We start from the raw sequence: 11323 nt of genomic DNA, 5'->3' as shown, positions 1-11323 counted from the left end.
AATGCCCAGCACAAGATAATGAATATAACAACAGCCAATCGTCTTCACAAATGGGCGTGGCCTCAGAGTTACCTGGGATGAAGACAATTGTCTGCTCGCGCTGAGTAGATGATGCTGAAATCAGATCAATGAGCAAACACAGGTGTTGAGCGCGAGTATAGTTGAACAAAACGGGCTTTGTCTTTGCGCCATCCTCAGGGGAAATAAAGCTTAAGCGTGTATCTACTGTCATATGGTGAGTTGCATTATTTGTTTTAAACGTCTGCTTAAAAAAGTAAACTTTTAGATAATTTTGGTAATTTAATATGTCAGAGAATATGACATCTTTTAATATTAGGCTTTAATGTTGCATTGGGATGCTATTTGTCTTGCCTACAGTTTATTCTGATATGATTACTTAGTTTGAATAAATGTTTTTAGAAAGTTTTTTCCATGTAATAGATGTGAAGGCAAATAATTACATAATCATCACAGAATTGATTTGGTTCAAGATTATATATATATATATATATATATATATATATATATATATATATATATATATATATATATATATATATATATAATTTGTTTTGGTGACAGAAGAAGCTTCCAGTACACAGAGACGACAACAGTAGGCTACATAGATGAAATATTATACATAATGTAAATTACGTTATATAAATATATATTATTCAAAGTCTAAATCTAATCTTTAGTTTTATCAGATCATTATTAATTATTATTCAATGTTATTACTGTTCATAAGGCCAAATGTTGCTTTTACTACTTTGCTCTTTTTGCCGGAGTTCATGTGTAAACAATTTCAAGCAAATTTTGAAGAAAAAAACCTGCTTTGATTTAGCGTACTGTCGTTTGCATTTGGACAGCAGTCTCTCGTCAATGAACAGATGAAATCCCCTCATTAAGTCCATGTCCACCTGTGGTTTAAAACCCATGGGCAAACCAGTCCAGTAAATTATAGTGAGTGAGTTGATGTGCCCCAGGAAATGCACTAAAATTAATAAATCTTGTCCTTTTAAAACAATATTAGTTTGTTCTGCCTTCTTGGTATAATGCAAATCGTATCAAATAACAGTAAATTGTTTGTAGGCAAATTATGATCAATAATGAAAAATATTAAAGAAAAAAAAACGTCAATTAAGCCCATCATAAATATCATTTTGACCTAAATAAAGGTAACACTTTAGTTTAGGGTCCAATTCTCACTATTAACTAGTTGCTTATTAGCTTGCATATTAGTAGGATATTGGCTGTTAATTACTACTTATTCTACATCCCTTTATATGCAATAAATTCCACTCAGTTTAGGCTAATGCATATAACTTGAATCTAATCTAACAATCTTCATTTACAGTTTCAGTGGTTTTCTTGTACCATAAAATTAGTTTCTTACTGTTACAACAAGTCTTCTTTTCTTATTCCATATCAGATACCCATATGTTATGATTTTTTAGTCCACATATGATCAAATGTTTCTTGCAAGCCATGCATGTTCCTTTGGTGAACCAGACAATATGTAGATATAGTATAAATCAGAATTATTTGTGTTGAGTGGTGTGCAGGGAGATTTTATAAATGGTTTTTTTTTTTTTCCCATTAAAGAGTTAGTTCATCCAAAAATGAAAATTCAATCATTAATTACTCACCCTCATGTTGTTCCACACTCGTAAGACCTTCATTCATCTTCGGAATACAAATTAAGATATTTTTGATAAAATCCGATGGCTCAGTGAGGCCTGCATCGCCAGCAATAACACTCCCTTTTTCAATGCCCATAAAGCTACTAAAAACATATTTAAAACAGTTCATGTGACAAGAATACTTTTTGTGTGCCAAAAATAACAAAATAGCGACTTTATTCCACAAAATCTAGTGATGGGCGATTTCAAAACACTGCTTTATGAAGCTTCGAAGCTTTATGAATCATTTGTTTCAAATCAGTGGTTCAGAGTGCCAAAATCTCATGATTTCAGTAAACGAGGCTTTGTTACATCATAAATGTTTTGAAACTTAAATAGTTCACGTGACTTTGGCAGTTTGATACGCGCTCCGAACCACTGATTCGAAACAAATGATTCGTAAAGCTTCGAAGCTTCATGAAGCAGTGTTTTGAAATCGCCCATCACTAGATATTGATAAATAAAATCGCTATTTTATTTTTTTTGGCGCACAAAAAGTATTCTCGTCACTTAATAATATTAAGGTTGAACCACTGTAGTCACATGAACTGTTTTAAATATGTCTTTAGTAGCTTTCTGGGCATTGAAAAAGGGAGTGTTATTGCTAGCAATGTAGGCCTCACTGAGCCATCGGATTTCATCACAAATATCTTAATTTGTGTTCCGAAGTTGAACGAAGGTCTTACAGGTGTGGAATAACATGAAGGTGAGTAATTAATGACAGAATTTTCATTTTTGGGTGAACTAACCCTTTAATATAATAAGATTATAAATAAGTTTATGATGTACTAATTATAACTTCCCAGAGAGGTAATATCAGTTTCCTCTGAGGGAATTTGTGTTATGGTATGGTGTGCTGTTAAAAAGTTGGAATAATTAGTGATGGGTTTTGATGCCCTTAAAACATAAACATCATTAAACTTTTCAAGATCAGTTTGATTTTTGGAACATTTGATGTGGAACATCTTGACCTTGTCTTCATATACTTCCATGACACGTCTTTGGTTCATATTCATATTTCAAATTATTTACCATTGTACATGAAAATGTTTCATGAAGATGTCTCAAAGCAACTTATGCAGCAAATAAGCCTCGCTGCTTTGTTTCAAATGCCTACCGCTGTTTTTCTTTAGTCACAAAATAAAGGTGCGCAAGACTTTGTGACAACTTAAACACACCCTCTAAACAGCATAAGCTCTAGTTGTTTAAGGTTTGTCGAGATATATAATTTTCCACCCTAATACTCGGGATGCGTTCTGAGTTGCACCTAGCAATTAATAAATGATGGTTTTGCACGAGGGGGTCTGATTTAATGCTGTGCCGTTTCTTCTCCGTTGTACCAGACCAATTATTGCTGTCAATCTGAGGCATGCTGAGCTTATAAAGCCTTTGCTCTAAGAATAACCGCATCCCTCGACCTGTCCTCCCCCCTGCTGCAGTACTCAGCTAGGATGGCTGCTGACTCCACCATGACATCTGAAGTGGAGGAGCTGCAGAGGAGGGCCAATCAGGTGACAGATGAGGTAATGCCAACAACAATGATTAAAGTAGCAAACTTCTACATTGATTTGCATTGATTTGTGTGGATCTTCAGCTGATGGTGTGTGTCTTGTTTTGATGAAGCTGCACAACTGCTTATCAACAGGCCTACAGTGATGACATCAAACATTTTCCGTGTTCCTATGTTAAGGTTACTACAGGTCTCAATTATTCCCATGGTACATAGCAACCAGGATGCTGACGCTAAACACATTATATATGCACCTGCAGAGTGCAGAATTATTATGATTCCCATTATGACGTAGTGAGGTAAAACATAAATGAAGCCATTATTCATCACCAGATTTTCCACTGGGTGTTATGTAATGGATAATGTAGACTACAGTCCGCCAGTCTTTATGGCAAAATAAACCCAACAGGGTTCTGGACCCTGATGCAGAGCATTCATTACAAGCATTTATTTCAAATTGTTTTGTAATTCTACCTGTAGGCCTATATTATTGTTCTCTTGCTAATAAAAAAGTCCAATGCAATATAAAAAACAATCTACCAAGCAACAAGTCGAACACTGCAACATTATTACAGTGATATTAAATTACCATAAAGTCCCTTTCAAGTCATTTTCACTACAATTTGACTGACTAATCAGAGTTGAGTACTCCATAGAGTCAGATTTAATAAACTTGCTGAACTGTGTTTTAAATATGTTCTTTTTAGTTGATATTGTATTTTGAATTTTTATCTCTGACAGTCCCTTGAGATCACCAGAAACATGAAGCTTTTGTTGGAGGAGGTGAGTGATTATTATTCATAACAGCATGCTTAAGATGTCTTATAATTGCAGTTACCTCATCTTGTGATCATCAACAGTTGTTGGTGATGACGATGTCAAGGTAATAGTGAACATTTCTTATTTTTATTTAGCTTGATGTACTAAGATAAAAAACTAAAACTGAAATAAAAACAGAAATTATAAAAAATTCAAAATAACTATTGATTATACTACAATAACATTGTTTTAAAACAGAAATGTAATGTGTAATGAATAAGAAATATTTACGATTCTGCAATATTGCTGATTTTATATATAACAGTTATGTTTTTATAAAGCTAAATGCTAAATTCACAACAAGTGAACAAACTGAAAATCATACAACAAAGGCACCATCAAAAACATGTCAGTGTCAACATACTGTAAACCCTAACGCTCAAAATAATTAATTGGTCTGAGTAGGACAATTTTATATTAAACAAATTAGTTCAGTCAGATTAGCTTTTATGAGTATTTAGCACTTTCTTTTTCTTTCAAGTTCCCAGAACTTGTATATTTTAAGTAAACTGAACTGTTTTATTTGTTTTAAGTTTTATTAACTTATTACTTTTAATTTAGACGAACTTAAAGGGTTAATTCACCCAAAAATGAAAATAATGTCATTAATTACTCATCCTCATGTCGTTCTACACCCGTAAGGCCTTCATTCATCTTCGGAACACAAATTAAGATATTTTGATTAAATCCGATGGCTCAGTGAGGCCTGCATAGCCAGCAATGACACTTCCTCTATCAATCCATAAAGGTACTAAAAACATATTTAAATCAGTTCACGTGAGTTCAGTAGTTCTACCTTAATATTATAAAGCGACGAGAATACTTTTTGTGTGCCAGAAAAACAAAATAACGACTTTTCAACAATATAGTGATGGGTGATTTCAAAACACTGCTTCGGAGCTTTACGAATCGAATCAGTGATTCGGATCTCCTATCAAACGGCTAAACTGCTGAAATCACGTGACTTTGGCGCACAAAAAAATATTCTCATCGCTTTATAATATTCAGGTAGAACCACTGAACTCACATGAACTGTTTTAAATATATTTTTAGTACCTTTGTGTATCTTGAGAAAGGAAATGTCATTGCTGGCTACGCAGGCCTCACTGAGCCATCGGATTTAATCAAAATATCTTAATTTGTGTTCCGAAGATGAACGAAGGTCTTACGGGTGTAGAACGACATGAGGGTGAGTAATTAATGACATTTTCATTTTTGGGTAAACTAATCCTTTAAGTTTAACTGAAACTGGGCTGGGATTTCTATTTCCCAGCATGCTTTGCCTATAGCACTCAAAAGGGAGAGTAAATGCTAAAATTAAATGTTTTTTTGGTGAAAGATTAATATTAATTGGGAGATTTAGTACTGATTAATGTTTTGTTATGCTAATTTAGAAGCGTTTCTGTTAATATGGGTTTTTGGAGAGTTACCATCATGGTGACAAGGAGTGCATGCAGCTTGGTTTGAGAGCAAGTATGTTAAATGTTTTATATTGCTGCACTCATTCAGCAAATGCTGTACTATACTATTGTTAACATGTTAGCATTTTCTGAATTAGCTTGTTATAATAACTAGCTAAGTTTACACTAATAAAAATGTTCACATTGAGATTTCATGAAAATTTTAAGGTAAATCCAGGAATTAGTGTACTCACACTTAAGAACAATTAAAATGTATGAGTACAAAATAAAAATCTGTTAGTTATGCTTAAACATTGAATTTCTTAACTTAAAAATTGCCTCAGTTTTTTAGTTATGCCAACTTATTCGGGTTTACAGTGTATATATATATATATATATATATATATATATATATATATATATATATAATATATATATATATGATTACTTGCAAATTAATATATATATATGAAAAAATCTAAAGTGTATAAAAAAATAATTGAGTTTCAAAGAAAACTGATGAATTTTCTGTATCAATCTCCTTTTGTACTGAATTATTTTGTAATTCTTCAACAGAGTAAAGATGCAGGGATCAGGACGCTTGTTATGCTGGATGAGCAGGGAGGTATAATGAGTTATCTTCATACACTCTGTTAAATAGAGATCAAATATACAGCAGCTAAACAATGAACTAATTACTTGCAAATTAATCATTAGTTGTTGATGAATCCTGTTGCGCCTGTATGACAGGTAGCTATTATCTGTATGCTAATGATAATGAATATGCACAAGATGTGGGAGTATAGACAATGTGTTCTTAATCTTTTGTTATTTACTCGTCCTTTACGACATATATTAATACAGCCATATACGTGCATATGGAAATATGTACCCAGTATGTGTTTGTGTGTGCATGCTCGCATATTTCTACCCCTTTCAATTCCCCTTCCTGCTGCCACCCATGCCCTCCCCCATCTCCCCCGCATGGGCAGAACAACTGGACCACATAGAAGAGGGCTTGGATCAGATCAACAAGGACATGAAGGAGGCTGAGAAAAATCTCACTGACATGGCCAGGTGTTGTGGTCTGTGCATCTGGCCATGTACAAAGTAGGTCTCCTCCCAGACACCTGAGCCATGGCTGGATTTTGGCAGTCAATGATGTCACCTCTCTGCCCATGCCTCTGTTCCATTGGATAACCTATCCTGCTTTGATGTTGCTTCGTATTTGTCCTTTTTTTGGCTGTTTTGTGAGCAGATGTTCATGCAGTACCCAATGTAAACATTTGAAATGAACTTAAAAGTTGTGCAACCCATGCTCACACAACAAACACAGTGTTTTAGTCATAATCCTAATGTCTCTCAGTCATGTTTAAGTTCTTATGTCCATTTTGCTTGTCATTTTGGGCTAGAGCTGTCGTAGTTGTTTAGTCGCTTGTGGGTGTGTGTTGCTTCTTGCTGAGACAACTGTTGTTGTGTTTTTTATCTCGTCCCCATACGTTAACCCCTGAAACCTCCATACTCCTACGTTCCGTCATCCAGAGCAACTGGAGAGGATTGAGGAAGGGCTGGACCAGATCAACCAGGACATGAAGGAAGCTGAGAAAAACCTTACAGATCTGGGCAAATGCTGCGGTCTGTGCTCCTGTGATAAGTATGTGATGTTTGGAGGGGCTCGGCTTCTAGTGTGCTTGCATGAAAACTTTGCATACTTCATTTGTGTCATTTTAAGCCAGTGATTGCATGTATGAACTCAAGAAATCACAGTAAACCAGTTGGATATATATATATATATATATATATATATATATATATATATATATATATATATATACAGTATATCACCCAAATAAGGAATGTTGTGAAAGGAATAATAACTTAAAAAAATGTAAATGTTAAAAATATGTACCCTCACTGGTCTTCACCACTGAACTCATGAAACTCATGACTTAACATAAGTACACTCGAACCAGCTCCAACCATATAATAAGTACTGTGATTTTTGTGTGGTTCATTCAAAACAGATGCAACACCAACTGTGTCTTCAGAGTCAGTTCAAATAATTTTCCTAAATTTCACAGATCATTTCTTAAGGTTTAGGTTCTTGACAACAGAAATGACTAATTTTGTTAACGTTGTGTCTTTCTCATATTGTTTCTCTCAGATTAAAGGACTTCGAAGCAAGTGGGGCATATAAGAAGGTGTGGGGTAATAATCAAGATGGGGTGGTGTCAAGCCAGCCCTCGCGAGTGGTGGATGAGAGAGAGAAGATGACCATGAGCGGTGGATATATTAGAAGGTGTCAGGACTTTTGACTTTACCATTTCTTTCTCAAATATATAAATAAGCGGTTTGGTGGATATATTTATAATTGATGGATATATATATATATATATATATATCCAGGTGCTGGTCATAAAATAGGATATCATCAAAAAGTTGATTTATTTCACTAATTCCATTCAAAAAGTGAAACTTGTATATTATATTCATTCATTACACACAGACTGATATATTTCAAATGTTTATTTCTTTTAATTTTGATGATTATAACTGACAACTAAGGAAAATCCCAAATTCAGTATCTCAGAAAATTAGAATATTACTTAAGACCAATACAAAGAATGGATTTTTAGAAATCTTGGCCAACTGAAAAGTATGAACATGAAAAGTATGAGCATGTACAGCACTCAATACTTAGTTGAGGCTCCTTTTGCCTGAATTACTGCAGCAATGCGGCGTGGCATGGAGTTGATCAGTCTGTGGCACTGCTCAGGTGTTATAAGAGCCCAGGTTTCTCTGATAGTGGCCTTCAGCTCTTCTGCATTGTTGGGTCTGGCATATCGCATCTTTCTCTTCACAATACCCCATAGATTTTCTATGGGGTTCAGGTCAGGCGAGTTTGCTGGCCAATTAAGAACAGGGATACCATGGTCCTTAAACCAGGTTCTGGTAGCTTTGGCACTGTGTGCAGGTGCCAAGTCCTGTTGGAAAATGAAATCTGCATCTCCATAAAGTTGGTCAGCAGCAGGAAGCATGAAGTGCTCTAAAACTTCCTGGTATACGGCTGTGTTGACCTTGGACCTCAGAAAACACAGTGGACCAACACCAGCAGATGACATGGCACCCCAAACCATCACTGACTGTGGAAACTTTACACTGGATCTCAAGCAACGTGGATTGTGTGCCTCTCCTCTCTTCCTCCAGACTCTGGGACCCTGATTTCCAAAGGAAATGCAAAATTTACTTTCATCAGAGAACATAACTTTGGACCACTCAGCAGCAGTCCAGTCCTTTTTGTCTTTATCCCAGGCGAGATGCTTCTGACGCTGTCTGTTGTTCAAGAGTGGCTTGACACAAGGAATGCGACAGCTGAAACCCATGGCTTGCATACATCTGTGCGTAGTGGTTCTTGAAGCACTGACTCCTGCTGCAGTCCATTTTTTGTGAATCTCCCCCACATTTTTGAATGGGTTTTGTTTCACAATCCTCTCCAGGGTGCGGTTATTCCTATTGCTTGTACACTTTTTTTTCTACAACATCTTTTCCTTCCCTTTGCCTCTCTATTAATGTGCTTAGACACAGAGCTCTGTGAACAGCCAGCCTCTTTTGCAATGACCTTTCGTGTCTTGCCCTCCTTGTGCAAGGTGTCAATGGTCGTCTTTTGGACAACTGTCAAGTCAGCAGTCTTCCCCATGATTGTGTAGCCTACAGAACTAGACTGAGAGACCATTTAAAGGCCTTTGCAGGTGTTTTGAGTTAATTAGCTGATTAGAGTGTTTCACCAGGTGTCTTCAATATTGAACCTTTTCACAATATTCTAATTTTCTGAGATACTGAATTTGGGATTTTCCTTAGTTGTCAGTTATAATCATCAAAATTAAAAGAAATAAACATTTGAAATATATCAGTCTGTGTGTAATGAATGAATATAATATACAAGTTTCACTTTTTGAATGGAATTAGTGAAATAAATCAACTTTTTGATGATATTCTAATTATATGACCAGCACCTGTGTATATATACACACACACACACACACTGCCCGGCCAAAAAAGAAACGTCGCTGTTTGGATTTTAATAGGCAAATACTTAAGAGTCTATGGATGGATCATTATTACAGTGATTATTATTTTTCTAGCATATGTTTGGCAATGGTTCTTTTAACCTTAAAAGATGGAGTGTGTAGCTTTTCATTTCTTAAACAACCATGTATTAAGATGTGTCATGGCCATATTCCAGGATGACAATGTCAAGATTCAACTGTGAACTGTGTTGTGATGTTATTTCATCAAGAGGTGCATCAATTTTTGGTCAAGATCTTGTATTGACAATGCAAGAGGTGAGCACTCTGTAAAGTCTCCTCCAGCACATCCCAAAGACTTTCAATGAAATTAAGGTCTGGACTCAGAGGTGCCAATTCATGTGTGAAAATGATTCTTCATGCTCTCTGAACCATTCTTTCACAATTTTTACATTTACATTCGCCAAAAATAAAACTTTTGTTATTAAAAAAACAAACAAGCAAGCCCAGCCCAGGTGAAAAAAAGGAACACAAAAGTAATGCAACATTACTTTCCATATAATGTAACAAAGTAACTTACTTAATTAAGCAACTTAATTAGTTACATTTTTAGGGTATAATGCAATATTATAATGCATTACTTTTAAAAGTAACTTTCCCCAACACTGTGTATGTGTGTATATATATATATATATATATATATATATATATATATATATATATATATATAAATATGTGTGTGTGTGTGTGTGTGTGTGTGTGTATATGCAGCCAGTTGGCAGCGTGTCTTTGACTATTTGTGTGCAATTCTGTTTCACAGAGTGACAAACGATGCAAGGGAGGATGAAATGGAGGAAAACTTGGCTCAGGTCGGCAGTATCCTTGGCAACCTCAGAAGCATGGCACTTGACATGGGCAATGAAATAGACACTCAGAATGTCCAGATTGAACGCATACAGAGCAAGGTCAGTGTTTGGAAAGGGTTCAGAGACGTCTGTTCTACAAAGAGCCGCTGAACCTATTTATATTAATCATTCCTTGTTCTTTGATTCTGTTTTTTTGCAGGCCATGGTCAATGAATCCCGCATCAATGAGGCCAATCAGAGGGCCACTAAGCTAATAGCAAGATAAAAACATGGGATTTTCCTTTGTTAAACATGTTTACAGTCTTCTGTAAGAAAATGTGGACGCATAATGACAAATTATTAGGTTATCCATCTTTTAAATGACTATTTATGGAACTTGGATTATTGCCTACTGATATGACAGTAAGTTCATATTATTTTGTTCCAACAAAATAGCTCTACAATATATGTTAAGGAAAAATGGAATGAATGTAAATATACTGTCACTAGTCTGTGCTATATTTGTAATTTAAGCATGTATTGTACATAAAATGTTTTAGACTGCTATCTTGGTTTTTAAGCCTCCAGAACACTTGTCATGGGTGATAACAGCTCACTATTCAGTGTCTTAAAGTTGTTTTGGTAAATGTATGTCTTTGTTCACTTTGAGTAACCTTTTTTAAAAAATAAATCCATAAATCCAAATTTGTAGGGTGCTTTTCCTGATGTAGGGCCTACAAACATTTTTCTGCTATATGGTCCACTTGCTTAGGTTCTTTAAACGAAATTGACATTCATTCCAGTGCTATTTTTATTTATTTCTTTATTATTATTATTATTATTTTATAGTTGTGTTTCAAACCTTTACGATTTTTTTCTTCTTCTTCTGTGGAACACAATAGGGACTGGCCTCAGTCACCATTCACTTTGATTTTATCCTTTTATATACACAATGAAACTAGTTACTTAGTTACTAACATTATCCTAACTAATCTCCTTCTATGATCCACGGAAGAAAGAAAATAATTTTGGTTCGGAAAAC

General features: G+C 35.0%; 1 protein-coding gene across 2 annotated transcripts; it reads left to right on the top strand.

The window, feature by feature from the left end:
• Window positions 1-86: 86 nt before the first annotated feature.
• Window positions 87-10986, top strand: zgc:101731 (SNARE_SNAP25N and SNARE_SNAP23C domain-containing protein). 2 transcript variants are annotated; one of them, XM_051861407.1, is made up of 8 exons: window positions 87-235; window positions 3122-3205; window positions 3934-3975; window positions 5988-6036; window positions 6954-7065; window positions 7576-7710; window positions 10257-10401; window positions 10502-10986. In XM_051861407.1, the coding sequence occupies exons 1-8, from the start codon at window positions 233-235 to the stop codon at window positions 10565-10567; spliced, it is 636 nt and encodes a 211-aa protein (XP_051717367.1). In that variant the 5' UTR covers window positions 87-232; the 3' UTR covers window positions 10568-10986. The 2 variants fall into 2 exon arrangements, with proteins under 2 accessions (XP_051717367.1, XP_051717368.1); XM_051861408.1 differs by having other exon boundaries at window positions 3026-3205.
• Window positions 10987-11323: the final 337 nt, after the last annotated feature.

The sequence above is a fragment of the Ctenopharyngodon idella genome, chromosome 15 (assembly GCF_019924925.1).
Source record: "Ctenopharyngodon idella isolate HZGC_01 chromosome 15, HZGC01, whole genome shotgun sequence".
Taxonomy (NCBI): Eukaryota; Metazoa; Chordata; class Actinopteri; order Cypriniformes; family Xenocyprididae; genus Ctenopharyngodon; species Ctenopharyngodon idella.
Note: the sequence above shows the minus strand (reverse complement) of the source record. Positions and strands in the feature narration are given on the sequence as shown.